Raw genomic sequence first — 19,038 nt, forward strand, 5'->3', positions numbered from 1 at the left:
AGGGAAGTGCAAATCAAAACCACAACGACATACCACCTCACCCAATAGGATGCCCACTATCAAGGAAACAGAACATAACAAGTGCTGACAAGGATGCGAAGAAATTGGAACCTTTTTGCACTGTTGGTGGGAATGTAAAACGGTGCAGCTGATATGGAAAACAGTAGAGTGGATCTCAAAAACTTAAAAATGGAAAGTATATGATACAGAATTTCTATTCCTGGATATCTATACAAAAGAATTAAAAGTGGGGTCTCAAAGAGATATCTGCACTTTCATGTTCATGGCAGCATTATTCACAATGGCCAAAAGATGGAAGCAATCCAAGTGTCCACTGAGAGATGAATGAATAAACAAAATGTGGCATATACACATAATGGAATATTAGTCCGACTTGAAAAGGAAGGAAATTCTGACACATGTTACAACATGGATGAACCTTGAGGACATTATGCTAACTGAAATAAGCCAGTCACAAAAAGATTGCATGATTCTACTTATATGAGGTACCAAAAGTAGTCAAACTTATAGAGGCAGAAAGCAGAATGGTGGTTGCCAGGGACTGGGGAAACAGAGAAATGAATTATTATGTAATACATATAGAATTTAAGTTTTATAAGATGAAAAATTTCTGAAGATTGGTTGCACAACAATGTGAATATACTTAACACTACTAACTATACTTAAAAATAGTTAAGATGTTAAACACTATGTGTATTTTACCATTATTTAAAAGGAAAAACCCTGCACATGGCTACAATAATCAAGTCATTAGGTTACGGGCATAAGGGTAGACATATGAAGCAACAGAATAGAATTGAGAGTCCAGAAATAACTCCCTACTTTTATGGTCAACTGATTTCAACAAGCGTGCCAAGGCAATTCATTGGTGAAAGAACAGTCTTTTCAACAAATGGTGCTGAGACAACTGGATACCCACATGCTTTTGCGTGAAGTTGAACCCTTAACTCACACCATATATAAGAATTAACTCAATGTATCAGAAACCTAAATATAAGGGCTAAAATTCTAAAATTCACATAAGAAAACATAGTAGTAAATCTTCATGACCCTGGATTTGGCAAAGGTTTTCTAGACATGATACTAAAACACAAGCAACAACAACAACAAATAGATAAATTGGACTTTATTAAAAATTAAGTCAAAATTTAAAAAATTTGTGCTTCAAATTCAGAGACAGAATGTAGAATGGTAGTTACCAGGGTTTGAGGGGAAGGGAGAATGTAGAGTTACTATTTAATAGGCATAGAGTTGCAGATTTACAACATGAAAGGAATTATAGGGATATATAGTATAATGGCTGCATAACAATGTGAATGTCTTTAATACCACTGAACTGTGCTCTTAAAAATGATTAACATGGTAAATTTCATGTTATGTGTCTTTTAACGTGGAAAAAAAAAACAAAAAAAAAGAAAAAAAGGACACTGTCAAGATACTGAAAAGATATCTTCTTTATCCATTCATCAGTTGATGGACACTTGGGCTATTTCCATAATTTAGCTATTGTAGATAATGCTGCTATAAATATTGGGGTGCATGTATCCCTTTGAATTAGTCCTTTGGGTAAATAATAGTGCAAATGCTGAATCATAGAGTAGTTCCATTTTTAACTTTTTTGAGGAACCTCCATACTGTCTTCCACAGTGGCTACACAAGTTTGCATTCTCACCAACAGTGCAAGAGGGTTCCCCTTTCTCCACATCCTTGCCAACACCTGTTGTTTCTTGTGTTGTTAATTTTAGCCAGTCTGACAGGCGTTAGGTGCTATCTCATTGTAGTTTTGATTTGCATTTCCCTGACAACATGGATGGGGCTGAAATAAGTCAGTCAAAGACACACACCATATGATTTCACCCATATGTGGAATTTAAGAAACAAAACAAATGAGCAAAGGGGGAGACAGAGATTGAGAGAGACAGAGAGAGTGAGAGACAGACAGAAAGACAGACAGACAGAGGCAAACCAAGAAACAGACTCTTAAAGACAGAAAACAAATTGATGGTTACCAGAGGAGAGGTTGGTGGGGGATGGGTTAAACAGGTGACGGAGATTAAGGAGCGCACTTGTTGTGATGAGCACTGGGTGTTCAATGGGAAGTACTGGCTCACTACATTGTACACCTATATCTAATATTACATTATGCCTTAACTAGCTGGAATTCAAGCAAAAACTTGAAAAATATAAAGAAAAAAAAGAAAATGAAATTGAAAATTCAACCCACAGAATGATAGAAAATATTTGCAAATCCTTTGATATAGGACTTATATCCAAAATATATAAAGAACTCTTACAACTCAAAAATAAAAAGACAACTCATTTTTTTTAAAAAAGCAAAGTATTGGGGTGCCTGGGTGGCTCAGTCAGTTGAGCGTCTGACTTTGGCTCAGGTCATGATTTCACGGTTCATGAGTTCGAGCCCTGCATCTGGCTCGCTGCTGTAAGTGCAGAGCCTGCTTCAGACCCTCTATCCTCCCCTCTCTCTGCCCCTCCCCAGCTCATTCTCGCTCTCTCTTTCTCAAAAATAAATAAACATTAAAAATAAATAAATAAATAAATAAATAAATAAATAAATAAATAGCAAAGTATTTAAGTTCACATTTCTCCAGACAAGATGGATGAATGGCCAATAAGTATATGATGCTCAACATCATTAGACACTAGGGAAATAAAGTCATGGTACATAGGACAACATGGATAAACTTCAAAACATTATGCTAAATGAAAGAAGCCAGTCACAAAAGGCTACATATCGTATGATTCCATCTATATTAATGTCCAGAAAAGACAAATCCACAGAGACAAAAAAGTAAATTTGTGGTTGCTAGTGACTGGGGTAAGAGGAAGAAGAAGTGGTTGCTAGTGAGTATGGGGTTTCTCTTGGGAATATGAAAGTGTCCTAAAAGTAGATAATAATGGTGGTTATGTGACTCTATGAATATACTAAAAATCGCTTTTCATATACTTTGAAATAGTAAATTTTATGGTATGTAAATTATATCTCAATAAAGCTCTTAAAATATATATATTTAAGCTTTAAAATGTATAAAAAATTTTCTAGAGATAGGGACTTCTAAAAAAAATAAGAATTAAATTTATACTTACAGCTTTGCTCTGCAATCTGTTGAAAGAATATCTCAAGGTGTCAACTGCTTCTGATTCTTCTTTGGTTACTTCAACTTCAAATCTGTTTAAAATAGCATAGGCTTCCTGGAGAGTGGGAGTAGAGTTCAGAAACATCACAAGGAAAGCAATTGACAAATGATTTAGATTCCTTCAAAAACACATTGCTATTCTCCCCATTCTTAGAAGAAGACAGTACATTCCAGAAGAGTGGTTCCTAAATTAAACGTGTATAAAAAGTGCCTCTAGATTCTAACTGATACCAGATATTTACTCTAGATCCTCGGTCCTGAAATCTGCATTTAATAAGCACCTAAGTGATTCTGATGGAGATGTGGGCAGATCCTAGTATTTCTAGGAAATACTATCCTAGAAAATATCCCTAGAATCATTTTCTGCCTCTCTCTCCTCCTTGATCTTGTGCAACACCATGCAAAATATCTTCTCATTACTCTATTCAAATAAGGGCTGGCTATGTAAAAAATAGAATGAAACAATGATATGGGAGATATTCTGAAGAAAAGAGACTTGAATGACCAGAGGAATGGACTGGCAAATGGATTTACTAAAAGAATTTATGCTGAAGAATAAAGTTTCTGTAGTCAAGAAAAAATGATATGATAATTTGTTAAATCTTGAGGAATGGATGGTCAGGCATCAAAAATTCCCAAACACTAAGATTTAAAGAGGTATTAAAGATATGAAGTGCATTAGCTACCAGAGAGTATGAACACTAAATGGTTTTTAGAAGGCAATACTCGACTATGAGCACTGGCATACCAAACAGAGGCAGTGAGAATGCCAATCCCGCAGGTATTTTGGGGAATAAGGGAGAATGTTCCTTACAGAATTTGAATTTAAATTTAAATTTAGATTTAATTTAGAGAATTTTTTTTAAAAGAGTCATAAAATAAACTAAGACTCTGATTTTTATTATCAGTATGAGCCAGGAATTTAAATATGAGTCATAAAATACTTGTAGTACACAAAATAATGGCCTCTCCAATGTTGTCTGCATCCTAATCTCCACAACCTATGACTATGTTACTTTACACGGCAAAAGGAAATTTGCAGATGTGATTATGTTTAAAAAACTTGAGATGGGCAGATTGTCCTGGATAAACTGGGTGGGCCCCATGTAATCACAAAGGTCCATATAAGGGCAAGAGGGAGGCCGGAGAGTAGAATCAGAGATGTGAAGCTGAAGCAGGGGCAGGAGTGACACCACTGCTGGAAGGGGCTGTGAGCCAAGGAATAGAGGTGGCCTCTAGGAGCTAGAAAAGGCAAGGAATGGAATCCCCCCTCCCTAAGAGCCTCCAGAAAGAATACAGCTCTGCTGACATCTTGATTTTAGCCCCATAAAATCCATTTTCAGACTTAGGATCTGTAGAACTATAAAATAATACATCTATGTTGTTTGAAGCCATTAAGTTTATGGTAATTTGTTATAGCTGCAGTAGGAAACTAATACAGTACTCTACCCTAAAAATATTTCCGATCTTAGTTCCAACAGTTTACTATTGAGCCTAAGGGTGCTGCTCCCACCATGCTGCCCTGAGTATGCCATTGATCAGGAGTGAGACCTGTAAGTGGTTTCTAAAGAAAGCTAAAGATATTTGGGGAACTTGGCTACCATGTCAGGACTGACATGAAAGCACAAAACCATTCATTTCTGTAAAATGCTGGCGTTACCATAAAAAAACTGAACACTGTCTAGACCAATTCAGCATTATTAAATATCAATATTCCTTTGTATACTGGTCACTGTTGATAATTGTCAAAATCCCTCCAACGACATCAATTCAGAAAGGAGAAAGAGGCAGACTATGCCATAAAATAGATGAAGTATGTTAACAGGATCAATTTTCATGTGTGTGTGTTTTTGTCTTTTTAAATTTTTTAATAATTTTTTAAATGTTTATTTATTTTTGAGACAGATAGGGAGACAGAGTGCAAGCAGGGGAGGGTCAGAGAGAGGGAGACACAGAATCCAAAGCAGGCTCCATGCTTTGAGCTGTCAGCACAGAGTCTGATACAAGTCTCGAACTCACAAGCCACAAGATCATGACCTGAGCTGAAGTCGGACACTTAACCAACTGAGCCCCTCGGGTACCCCTCTCTCCTTTTTGAAAAGCATCTCAAGAAAGAAAAAAAAAATGCAATCATTTCTTACTTCAATTGGTCCCAAAGTCATGTCCATTTGAATTTCATTATCACGGATACATACTAAGGCTTCCATTGCAAATCTGACATCATCTAAATCACGGATAGGTCTAGATAACTTTTTCAAGTATTCATTGATGAATGCTATCATGTCTGACATTTTCTTTTTGTATTCTTCATTCAAATATCGACAGAGTAACATCTTCCATGATTTAGCCTCAATTGATAAGGCCAATTTCATTGGCCCTGGGGAAGAGGAAAAAAGATCAGAATACAACTGACATACTGAAACTATTTACTTCATGTCTAATCTGAGCATCCATCACTGTACTGCCCTATTTGATGATCACTAGAGACATGTGGTTACTGAACACTTGAAATGTAGTCTAAATTAAATGTGCTATAAAGTTACTATATTTTGAAGATGCAATTCCTCTCCCTATAGAGTATGTTAAGCTGTACATGAGAAGGACACTAGAGTCTATGGAGAAGAATTTTCGAAATTAGTTCTAGCACTGCCCAAGGTGAACTTTGCTCTGTTTCTGGTCATCCCGTTAGCAGCCCTCATTCAGTCCTCCATATTCTTCTAGGTAACCCCACAAAGTGGAGTGTAATATATTCTTTTGTCTGCCAAACCTGTCCTCGTTTTCCCATTATTCCACTCCCTACCTCATCCACATATTAGAGAATGTGTATAACCTGACCTTGTACCTGGGCCTGATTGTCCCAGTCAATCCTGACCTTTTATCTGACATTCAGAATCCTTTTCTTGTTTGGAATGAGACTTGAGGGGGAACCATGTGGTCTGGGAAGCAGAAAAAGTCATGCACAGAGGGAAGAAGAAATGAGAGGCAGAGAGAGTGGATTTCCTCAGCTGTCCCTGGTTCTGGTTCATACCTAAGGCCCAGTTGCCTCTTGGATTCTGGGATATATGGTTTTCTCATAAAAAAGCTCAGAGAGGTTTCTGTTCCTTGAAAACAAAGCAGTTCTAAAGTCAACTCTATCTTAACAATCCTCACACATTCCTCTTTTCCTCTCTTGGTATCTCTCAAACCCCCAGCCCTGCCATGCTTGAAACATGATCGCTTCCCCTGCAATTCCCAACAGACTGAGAGGACTAGGGAGCTGAGGAGACAGCAGCCTGAAAAGAGATGCACAGTCAACCTGTGGGTTGAAGCTGTGAGATCTTATCTCATGAGGTCTGCACCTCATAGACCTCTCTTCTCCTTTTCCTCAGGCCCCAAGCATTCAGCCCTCCTTCCCCTTTCTTCAGAACTATTGCCACCTATTCCATTTTTCAGCTTCCTTTCTCAAAAATCAAGCCACCAGCCAACTCTCACACTGTGCTAGAGTTGATTTGTGTATGAGGAATCACAGCACTAACCACTATGAGAAAACAAATGGGAAGTTTAAATGATAGTAATAATAATAGGCAAATTAATTTTCCAAAAGTCTACAGTTCTTGGAATGATTGCCCCTGAGGTATAGTTTCTGGTTTCTAACTGAATATCCCCTCCAAGTGCTTGTGATTCTTCCCCAAATTAAATACCTTCTTGATAGATATAATAATAGCACTTAATATTTATTGAACTCAACTACTTGTCAAGTACTATGTCAAGTGTCTCATATAAAGTAGTTCATGAGGTGGGCACTGTCATTATCATCAGCAGAAGAGACGGCAGTTAAAGAGGTCAGGTAACCTTGACAGTCAAATTTGAGAGTCAGTTACACTTACTCCTTAAGGATAGACCTGCAAATCTACTTACAATGGATAGTTGTTGTAAAATAGGTCATTCGAATATCTCCTGAGAATAAAATCTTCTCACAAACTTCAAGCAAGATTGATTGTATCTCTGTAACCATGGCAATAAGGAGCCACCACAACCCAGTTTTAAACCCAAACCGCAGACCAACAGACCTCAATTCCCATGCTTTTGCCAACCAATCAGCACCAGCCCCTCCCTTCTGAATGTCAAGCAATCAAAAAGAACATATCCAATAAGCCCACCTCTGAGCACCAACCCATCAACAACAGTCTCACCTGAGTAAGCATCCTTCTACAGGTGATGTTAACCTATCTACACCCATAGTGCTTGAGCTCCATGCCGCCCAGACACCCTGTATGAGATGGGGCAGTGTGCTCTGTGGAGAACACTGTGCCTGAGCAGCACAGCTCTCCCTTAGTCTTGTAGTCAGTAAAATTAGCTTGGGCTTTGTATTTCAGATATTGAATGGCTGTCTCATCATCCTGTGATATTCTAATCCCAAGTGGATTAGCTTCTCAGGAAACCTCAAACTGTCTGACTCTTATCTCATGTATACAACTCCCTCCTCATAGTAACCCCAAAAAGTGTTTCAAGTGTAGTTTGTTTGCCAATTGAGGACTTGGGCAGTGTATTGATTGTATTAAGCCACCCTTGTATATTATGTATGAAGAATATATAATAATATATTATATAACATACATATTATATATAACATATATGCATGTATATATGTATGCCATATATGTATATGAAAGGTAGCTTAGTAACTGCTTTCTATATAACATAACATTTCATATGAAAATACAGACACTTTACATCACATTTTAAAAATACCTGTATGCAGTTCAAGTGCTCCTACAACAATAATAGGCTTCAACTCATCAATCTCCTGTTCAAAAGTAGCAAAGTGTAGAATTTCTGATCTGGTTTCAGTCAGAGAGGGGTTGTTAGCCAAAAACTCCTGTAGTAAGGAAACAGGAAACAATGTTTTCTTTAACTTTTGGACAGTATAAATTTCACACTGCTTTTTCTCTTTTTTTTTCTTTTTCTTTTTTTTTTCCTTATATATTTTTCCACTTGCATATCTGGCCAGTAGCTCAGTAAAGAGAGGGATGAACTGGTAGTACCAGAAGATGAGGAGATGAGGCCAAGTGAGGAAATTTCATAGTCCACCATGAATAACTAACTGAGTTATTCATGTGTCCTTAAGTCTCTAACCAAAAATACAGTTGAATCTATGTAAGCGTGACACGCCCTTGACTACCCAGCCTCTGAATGTCTGGAACATAACTGGTACCCAACTGTTTACACAAATTAAACGAAACCTGCCTGAGCCTCATTACCCTCAGTTGCCTCACAGTGTCACTGTGAGTACGGCACAAAATCCACTATGTTAGATGCTTGGCCTTTTCAGGTTCTTGACCTCTGCTCATGAGTTCCTGTCATCATTCTGATACTTTCCTGCTTCTCTCACACACGTTAGATATAAACAATTAAAACCCAAACTGCATCACAAGTAGCCAAAATACACCTTCACTTTCACGTCTCGGTCCTCTGTCCAGAGCGTCTTGTACTTTTGAAAGTCCTGCAAGGCCTCATGAGCCACCTTCCGTAGAGAATTCACAGAGGAAGAAAGGAGGAGGACCAATTTGGAAATATCCTTGTGCTCCGCTACCCCTGGATAAAAATTCTTCAGCTTTCTTGCAGTAATTACTTCTTCCACAGGCTCTGAAAACAGATGGTTTTATAGAGAGATAACTTCTATATGCAACTTCAAATATTATCAATTTTAATATTTACAGACTTCTTTCAAGCTGGATTTTCTTTTTTTTTATTATTATTATTTAAATTCAAGTTAGTTGACATACAGTGTAGTCTTGGCTTCAGGAGTAGATTCCTGTGATTCATCACTTGCATATAACACCACCCAGTCCTCATCCCGAACAGTGCCCTCCTTAAAGCCCATCACCCATTAAACCCATCCCCCCATCCAACACCCCTCCAGCAGCCCTCAGTTTGTTCTCTGTATTTATGAGTCTCCTATGGCTTGCCTAAACCACTGTGTCAGATTTTGAGGCCTAGATTTCTTTACTGTGGGAAAATTGCTTTCAGAGAACAGAACTTAAAGACACTGATTAAACATCCCCACCCCACTGCCACATAAGTCCTTCAAGGAAAGAAAGGTCAAAAGAGCTAAAATTGTTGCTCTATAGAACAGTATGGTGGTTAAAAAAGATGCCCCATACTTATTACCCATATAACCTTTGGCCAGTTTTTTTTTAATATGAAATTTATTGTCAAATTGGTTTCCATACAACACCCAGTGCTCATCCCAACAGGTGCCCTCCTCAATGCCCATCACCACTTTCCCCTCCCTCCCACCCCCCATCAACCTTCAGTTTATTCTCAGTTTTTAAGAGTCTCTTATGGTTTGCCTCGCTCCCTCTCTTTTTTTTCTCCTTCCCCTCCCCCATGGTCTTCTGTTAAGTGTCTCAGGATCCACATAAGAGTGAAAACATATGGTACCTGTCTCTGTATGACTTATTTCACTTAGCATAACACTCTCCAGTTCCCTCCACATTGCCACTAAAGGCCTTATTTCATTCTTTCTGATTGCCAAGTAGTATTCCATTGTATATATAAACCACAACTTCTTTATCCATTCATCAGTTGATGGACATTTAGGCTCTTTCCATAATTTGGCCATTGTTGAAAGTGCTGCTATAAACACTGTGTCCCTATGCATCAGCACTCCTGTATCCCTTGGGTAAATTCCTAGCAGTGCTATTGCGGGGTCACAGGGTAGATCTATTTTTAATTTTTTGAGGAACCTCCATACTTTTCCAGAGCAGCTGCAATCTTTTCAGTCTTCATGGAAATACTTGTGAGGATTAAATGAGACAATTTATGTTTGTCCTCAGCTCAGCATCCGGTATATAGAGATCATGCAATCACTATTAGCCACTACCATAAACATCTCTTGCCAAAATCTGATCATGTCACTGCCTTGATCAAAATTGTCAAGTATTCCCCATCAGACAGACTATACAAATACTTTTATTTGGTCCAAACAATGCCTTACTTTTTCAAAACAGTTGTGAACAATTAAAAATCATGATATTTCATGTGCAATTCCAGATTTTCAACTTCTCTTTTAAAAAGGTTTAATCTTGGGGCGCCTGAGTGTCTCAGTTGGTTAAGCGTCCGATTCTGGCTCAGGTCATGATCTCACGGTTCATGGGTTCGAGCCCCACATCAGGCTCTGTGTTGACAGCTCAGAGCCTGGAGCCTGCTTCTGATTCTGTGTCTCCCTCTCTGCCCCTCCCCTGCTCATGCTGTCTCTGTCTCTCAAAAATAAATATATGCAAAAAAAAAAATTAAAAAGGTTTAATCTGGGGGGCACCTGGGGGGCTTGGTCAGTTGAGCATCTAACTTCAGCTCAGGTCATGATCTCACAATTTGTGGGTTCAAGCTCCACATTGGGCTCTATGCTGACATCTCAGAGCCTGAAGCCTGCTGTGGATTCTGTGTGTGCATGTGTGCATGTGTGCGTGTGTGTGTGTGTGTGTGTGTGTGTCTGCCCCTACCCCGCTCATGCTCCCTACCCCACTCATGCTCAGTCTCTGTCTCTCAAAAATGAATAAACGTTAAAAATTTTTTTTTAAAGATTTAATCTGGTAGTACAGGGTCCATGTTCCTGCATGGCAATAATTAGCTGAAGCTGAGAAGCATCTCTAAAAAGGGCATCCCTGGTGAATTTGCCAGTCCCCTCTAAGACCACGTCACTCATTTGCTCTTTTGTTTTAATTTTAATCAAAATTAAAGCAAAAGAAAGTACATGGTATTTGGCTGAATTAACTAAGTAACTAATGTTGCATGTCCTGGTACTTGTTTCCCTTTTATCGCACAGAAGCATCCCACTGTGTAGATATACCTCATTTTGTTTATCCATTAATCAGTTTTTAGACATCTGGTTTGCTAGCAATTTGAAGCTATTAACAAATAATGCAGCATAAACATTCACATCTTTACACAGACATATGATTTCATTTGTCTTGGATAAATTCCTAGGGGTGGAATTCCTGAGCCAAATGGTACGGGTATGTTCAACTTTTTGAGGACGTGCCAAACTGGTTCCAAAGTGGCTGTACCTTTATGTACATTCCCACCAGCGATGCCTTAAAGTTTCAGGCTCTTTATCAACAATTGGTATTGAAGATTATTAAAAATTTTTATCCATTCTAATAGGTGTGCTGTGGTGTATCATCATAGTTTTAATGTGTATTTCCCTAATACTAACGGAGTTGAGCATCTTTTCATGTGTTTTTAGCCATTCATGCATCTTCTTTGTTGAACTAATCTTCTGACAATTTGGGGAGGGAGATAGTCTTATTATTCAGTTTGAGTTTTTTATATATTCTGAATACAAGTACTTTATGCCAGATGTATGCATTGCAAATATTTTCTCCAAATATATGGCTTCCCTTTTTAATGTTTTGAATAGTGTCTTTTGAAGAGCAACCGTGTTTACTTTGACTGAAGTCCAGTTTGTCCATTCTCCTTGTCATGGATCATGTTTTTGCTGTCATACCTGAGAAATTTTTATATAACCCCAAATCACTAATTTCTTAAAATTTTTAAATTTCTTTCTAAAGAAATTTTTATAGCTTTAGTCCTTGTATAATTGACTTTGAGTTAATTCCTTTGCATGGTTTAAGAGTCCAACTTCATTTTTTTTTGCATATGTATATCTAATTGTTCCAGCACTGTGTGTTGAAGAGACAATCACTTGCCCCATTTTTTTACTTCATATCCTTTCAGAAAGTCAGCTGACTCTAAAGTTTATTTCTGGATTGCCTAGTCTGTCCCACTGATCTACATGCCTATCTTTAGGCCAGTACTGAACTGCTTTGATTATTATAACTCTGTAGTATGTTTTGAAATCAAGTATTCCAGCTCTATTATCCTTTTTCAAACTAATTTTGGCTATTATAGTTCCTCGCATTTCCCTATTTCCTATTCAAATTTTAGGATCAACTCAATTTCTGCAAAACAGCTTTCTAAATTTTGATAGAAAGTCCACCAAATCTATAGATCAATTTGGGAGAATGGCTATCTTAGCAGTACTGAGTCTTCCTCCAATCCATGAATATGGTGTTACCTTTCAGCAATGTTTTGTAGCTTCCGATGTACAGGCCCCTACACTTCTTCGGTTAAATTTATTCTCTACGATAGTATTATGAATGAAATTGTCTTCTTAATTTCATTTTCAGATTGTTCATTCCAAGTAGTTAGAAATACAATTGAGCTTTGTATGTCGATCTTATATCCTGCATACTTGCTGAACTCATTTATTAATTCTAACAGTTTTGTATGTGCATGTATTCCTGAGGATGTTTTTACATACAAGATAATGTTATATGTTAAATAAAGTCAGTTTTGCTTCTTCCTTTCTAATCTGTATATCTTTAATTTCTTATTAAATCCACGGGATTGAATCTCCAGTATAATGTTGAATAGATGTAGGGAAAGCCAGCTTTCTTAACTTGCTCCTGATCTTAGGGGGAAATAATTTAGTCTTTCACCATTAAGTATGATGTTGGCTCTAAGTTCTTCACAGTTGCCCTTTATCAGGTTGAAGAAGTTCAATTCTATCCCCACACTCTTAAGTTTAACATGAAAGAGGTAGATTTTGACAAATTCTTTCTCTGTGTCTACTGAGGTAATCATGTGATTTTGTCCTTTATTCTGTTAACAGGATGTATTTTTTTAAAATCTTGTATTTCTGGGATAAACCTCTTTTGGTTATAACATAGCCTCCTTTTTATATGTTTCTGAATTCAATTTGCTAACATTTGGGTAACGGTTCCAGCATTGTCATTAAAAGTAAGGATCCTTTAAAGAATGTTTTTAAATATAAAGAAGTCAAATTTAAACATATTTTCTTCTGTGGTTTGAGCTTTGTAGGTCTCAAGAATTTTTCCCTACCCTAATGTCATAAATATATGGTGTTATGTTTGACTCCAACAGTGTAATAGAATACGTATATATATTTTTTTAATTTTTTTTTTCAACATTTATTTATTTTTGGGACAGAGAGAGACAGAGCATGAACGGGGGAGGGGCAGAGAGAGAGGGAGACACAGAATCGGAAACAGGCTCCAGACTCCGAGCCATCAGCCCAGAGCCTGACGCGGGGCTTGAACTCACAGACCACGAGATCGTGACCTGGCTGAAGCCGGACGCTTAACCGACTGCGCAACCCAGGCGCCCCAGAATACGTATATTTTTAACAGTGTTATAGAATATAGAATAATGGATATGAATTTAAGATACTTTTATTGTTTATTGTTTATTTTGAGAGAGAGAGAGCAAGCATGAGTGAGGGAAGGGCAGAGAGAGACACAGAGAGAAAGAGAGAGAATCCCAAGCAGGCTTCCCACTGCCAGCACAGAGCCCAACATGGGCCTCTACCCCATGAACCATGAGATCATGACTTGAGCTGAAATCAATAATTGGACACTTAACCATCTGAGCTCCCCAGGCACCCCTTGAGATACTTTTGTGATGTAATTTAAGTTTTCCATATGGATAAAAGTTCCTAGTATCATTTATTAAATAAATAGCACATTCTTTCCCCCCTGATTTGTAAGTCTACCTGTGTTATATATCTAATTTTCATACATATGAGTGTTCCTGCACCCTCTGTCCCATTTCATTAATCTATTATCTATCCTTGGACCATTAAGAAATTGTCTTAATTAGTCTGGCTTAATAATACTTCTTCCTATGTGGCAGGACAGGACCCCTACCCTGTTTTTCTTCATAAATATTTTGAGCTATTTTTGGCTTTTTGCACTTCCACATAATTTTGAAAAAGTAATTAAAATTAATTTGACAAATTATAGAAAAAGTTCTGTTGTGATTTCATTGGAATTGTACTGAATTTGCAAATTAAAAAATTGAGTTCTTCAGGTTGTAGGTTTATTCCTATCTTCCATTATGCTATTCAATAATAATTATTTTCTCCAAAAATGCTGTGCAAATATTTTTTACATTTATTTATTAAGTACCTTATGGTTTTGTGGCTATTGAAAACCTATTTTTTTCTATTACATTCTGTCCAGCTTTATTGAGATATAATTGGCATATAATGCTATTACATTCTAGTTGAATTATTAGCCATTGTAGAAACACTTTTGGGGGTTCCTGGGTGGCGCAGTCGGTTAAGCGTCCGACTTCAGCCAGGTCACGATCTCGCGGTCCGGGAGTTCGAGCCCCGCGTCGGGCTCTGGGCTGATGGCTCAGAGCCTGGAGCCTGTTTCCGATTCTGTGTCTCCCTCTCTCTCTGCCCCTCCCCCGTTCATGCTCTGTCTCTCTCTGTCCCAAAAATAAATAAACGTTGAAAAAAAAAAAAAAAGAAACACTTTTGTATGTTGGTCTCTTACACAAAAACATTACTGAACCTATTAGTTCTAATAGTCATTTCTAGATTTGTTGGATGATCTTTAGATAAGGACAATCTTAGTCTTCCTTTCCAATTATCTCTTTTTATCATTTGATTGCTCCAATAAAATATTGAATGAAAGTAATGATAGCAGGCTTCCTTGTTTATTCTTCAGTTTAAATGGGAATAAATACTTCTAAATTTTTCCACAGACATCATTAGCATAAAATCTTTCATATTGCTAGTGTGATAAAAGGATGTGTATGGGTGACTAAAATATATCATATATATAGAAGCATATAAGACAGTAGTTAAAGAAGAACGTGACATATATAAAACATATATTAAGTAAGAAGAAAAATTATTTCAATGTTCTCAGCACCTAGGTTAAGGAGAGAATGGTGACAATATATCAGTTGTCCTCTCTAGGTCCTCTAAAATTACATATTCCTTCCTTACTCCCAGAGGTAACTGGGATCCCGAATTTTCTTTGAAGAGAAGCCAACATTGTTATCTCTAAACAATATATTGTTGAATTTTTTTTAACGGAGTACTAAACACAAACCTAGTTGTAAAGGCAAGAATGTTAATTGCCCATGATAAAAAAGGTCCTCAGAAAATAAGAAGCTGGACAGTTTGAATCTAGTCTGGCTTCAGCTTTCCTCCAAATCTACAAAAGCCCTTTGTGGGGAAGCCATGGGGGATGATCACAGGTGAGTCTATTGCTTATGATCTGGAAAATACAAGTCTCATCGTAATCAGGACATCTGGCAGGGCTGTGTTTATGAGCCATGTAATGGAATCCAGCAGGGATATGGCCAGGACAGTGGCCTAATCTTTTTCCTTTAGGCCACAATTACTTCCCTGTAGTTCCCAGTAGCAGGTCAAAGCAGAACACTTCCAAAGAACGAAATGAGTTTCCTCAGCTGACCTAGGTTAATGAAAGTAGATTGGCAACTTCATCAGCACATGTGAAAACAAGCAAAATTTAATGTACAGCATGGCATGGTGCCCACAGATAATACTAATGTATACTCAAAATTCGCTAAGAGAGTAAATTTCAAATCCTCTTACCATACACATACACATAAAAAAATGGTAACTGTAGGAGGTGATGGACATATTAATTGTTTTGATTGTGGTAATCATTTCACAATGTATACATATATCAAAAAATCACACTGTATACCCTAAATATATGCAATTTTTACTTATCAAAAATAGTTTGGCTTTCTACAGAAGAAAGTGTCCAAAAATGTCCACGGAACGTTGGGTCAGTGCCATATCACACCCATGATTACTTAAGGGAATAGCTTATATGTACTTCAGGTACAAGGAACATACGACCCAGAACTTCTAAGCACCATGTTTTGGCAAACTAAATTCATTGGTCCAACTACAATGCTGAAAGTAGAATTCTTACTAAGCCTAGTTGTAATTTTCCTCTGAATCTAAGATTACGATAGCGGAACAATGATAAAAATCTTTGTTCCCTATGTCCAAACGTAGATGGAAATGTCTGTATGTTATGTTTATGATGGAAGATGGAGAACACTCATTTTTTTACTTTTAAAGCAAAATTTACAAATAAACATGATAAAAATGACAGCCACAAACAAGAATGGGATCTTGTCACTTGCAATGACATGGATGGATCTAGAGAGTATAATGCTAAGTGAAACAAGCCAGTCAGAAAAAGACAAATAAAATATGATTTCATTCATATGTGGGATTTAGGAAACAAAGCAAACAAACAGAAAAAAAGAGACAAACCAAGGAACAGACTCTTAACTATAAAGAACAAACAGATGGTTACCAGAGAGGAGGTGGGTTAAGGGCTGGGTGAAATAGGTGAAGGGGATTAAGAATACACTTAACTTGATGAACACTGGGTGATATATGGAATTGTGGAATCACTATACTGTACACCTGAAACTAATATAATACTGTATGTTAACTGCACTGGAATTATAATTTTTTAAAAACTATATGCTGTCATACCCAGGAACAATCATAAAGATGATTTACTAGTTGTTATAATTCTAAGATTCTATTCATTGGAGATGTGCTTTAATACTCTTACTCTCTTCCTTCTTTGCCTGTTTTGTTGTGTTTAAATGCATCAGGTCAGTAGTACGGCTGGGACTGGTGACGACAGGTTTAACTTGACGGGTCGGCTGTTGCCCCCAGTGAGCCACTCCTCTGCTGACTTCCAGGGTTAGCTGGATCATACGGTTAATGGCTTGTTGAATGTCATCCAAACTAGGAACCATTACCTACGGAGAGAATAAATGAATTCCTGGTACTGGCAGCACATGCCATCCATCCCTCTGTTTCTCACCAGCCCATCCCCCACTGGGTGGGACAGCCTCAGCTGGCCCAGTGGAAGGCTGCTTTGAGGAGAGGGATATTAGAGGAGGGTAGACTGTGGGCTTTCTCTATCCTGAAGTTTTCCCATTCTATCATTTCCTGCAGGCTAAAAGGTCAGGCATAGTACTTGTCATACTTTCCCCATGAGGGCGGCCGGATGTGGCCAAAAATGGTGGACTGTGTGTTGGATACCAATGAAGCAAAATGATTGAAGAAGCTATACTGCCAAGGTTCTGACCTCAGTTCTTTGAAATGTGCCAAACAGGCAAAGAAGCTGTCCTCCAGGAGGCCAAGCTGTGTAGATGTAGATGGCGACAGATGAGTCACAGATCGTTCCTGCCTGGCCTTATCCTATGGCTCATCACAGAATGCACCTCAATCATCCTGTGTGACTCGGAGTTCCAGATGCCAGTTGGCAGCTGAGACATGAGACGGTGGTAAAAATAAGTGTCGGGAGAAGGCACAGGGTCCATGTGCTCAGGGCATGGGCTCTTTCTTTCTATCCTGCCATTTTGGGTTACCTTACAGCTGTGTGTTTGCTGTCGGGATGTGGACTTCTGAGATGGACTATTTAGATAATTTAATGCTTGAAGAAAGAAAAAGCAAGAATGCTTTTCAAGTACTTGCTAACTGATGGCTGAACAGAGATGCTTAACTCATCTCTTACACCATCCTTCAATACACCATGAACTGTGCAGAGTAATTATTTTATAATGGATAAAAATCACATTCTGCTTTTGTTAAATATTCGGATAAAACCAAAAAATACATAGGGGGTGCCTGGGTGGCTCAGTCAGTTAAGCGTCTGACTCTTGATTTCGTCTCAGGTCATCATCTCACAGTCCGTGAGATCGAACCCTGTGTCAGCGCAAAGCCTGCTTAGAATTCTCTCTCTCCCTCTCTGTCCCTCCCTCGCTCGCCCTCTCTCTCTCTCAAATATAAATAAACATTTAAAAAATATGTAGAACCGAGAGGTTATTCTAAATGAAAGTTCAGTGGTAGTCCTATATTTCTTTAAAAGTTACCAGAATATCATTATATTAACTTGAATATTAATTATACTTACCACATTTGGAATTGCAAGATGCACTTCAGTTTTTATGAAGGAAATAACATCTTCTGATCGCCTTCGTCCATATTGGCTATAATAAGATTCACATTGAACTTATAAAACTTAACCTAAAGTTTCATAAATAGCTTGATTATGCTACCATTTTCAATCCTAAAAATAAAGACCATTTTCAAAATACCAAATTACATGGAGAAGGTTATTTATAATGAAACCATAAATTTCAGAGAACTAAGAAAACACGTTAATGTTATTTGAAGTAAAATATTAGTCTCCTATACATTTTCTAGTATTTTAATGTTGCTCTCTCTCTCAGTAATAACCATTTAATAACGTTTACTAAAAGCACTGCCTGTTCCCAGCCTTGTAACAGATGCCAGACAAGATCACCAACAAAAAGCATATACCTTCCTATACTTTCATATATACACTTTTTTGCAAGATTACACAAGAGGTTTCTGGTCAAAGCCTTCCAAAAACTGCTTTTGTAAACAACATACTCCTGCTCAGGCAGAAGTACAGACATACAGACACACAAGTGCAAGTAATGAAGAACACACATCACAGCTATAAATTGGTGATCTCCCTCCGCCTTGACCTCTGTCCCCACCCTAGACAAAATTATAATAAATGTCTCATTGCTCTCCACAGCAGGAAATGCTGTCATTACTGAAAAACTACACCTTCCTTTATAAAGATGGGGGGGGGGGGAGGGGCGGAAATCATAAGTAACACAAAGCTTCCACAGTTCAATGTGAAGACCCAACATTACATATTATTAGAAGGAACTCTTCAAACCAAAGCAAGCAAACAAAGGGAAAAAGACCTCTAATTCATAATCCCGTTCTGAAATCCAAGATGCAAAAATAAAACAAGTGTAAACTGTATTTAAAAGAGCACAATCTGAGAACAAGAAGGAGTTTTATAAAGTATAAACAAACAGCTGAAGTAACAGAGGCAGTGAACAGCACACTAGATCATTCAGTAACTTATTTGACAAACTAGAGATTAAAGAATTTTCCAAAATTTCAGGTGCAAAATACAGAGACAGATATTACTTAAAGAAAAGGCAAGAAAAA

General features: G+C 37.7%; 1 protein-coding gene across 5 annotated transcripts in view; it reads right to left on the minus strand.

Annotated features, from left to right (window-relative positions):
- DNAH8 (dynein axonemal heavy chain 8) overlaps positions 1-19,038 on the minus strand; it is a 329,266-nt gene that overhangs the window by 211,278 nt on the left and 98,950 nt on the right. For all 5 annotated transcript variants that reach the window (XM_053222854.1, XM_053222853.1, XM_027057830.2 and 2 more), the window contains 6 exons: positions 17,957-18,032; positions 16,604-16,796; positions 8,605-8,801; positions 7,908-8,034; positions 5,318-5,553; positions 3,127-3,231 (listed from right to left, as the gene is read on the minus strand). In XM_053222854.1, the coding sequence (XP_053078829.1) occupies positions 3,127-3,231; positions 5,318-5,553; positions 7,908-8,034; positions 8,605-8,801; positions 16,604-16,796; positions 17,957-18,032 (934 nt within the window). The remainder of the gene's footprint in view (positions 1-3,126; positions 3,232-5,317; positions 5,554-7,907; positions 8,035-8,604; positions 8,802-16,603; positions 16,797-17,956; positions 18,033-19,038) is intronic.

The sequence above is a fragment of the Acinonyx jubatus genome, chromosome B2 (genome assembly GCF_027475565.1).
Source record: "Acinonyx jubatus isolate Ajub_Pintada_27869175 chromosome B2, VMU_Ajub_asm_v1.0, whole genome shotgun sequence".
Lineage (NCBI taxonomy): Eukaryota > Metazoa > Chordata > Mammalia > Carnivora > Felidae > Acinonyx > Acinonyx jubatus.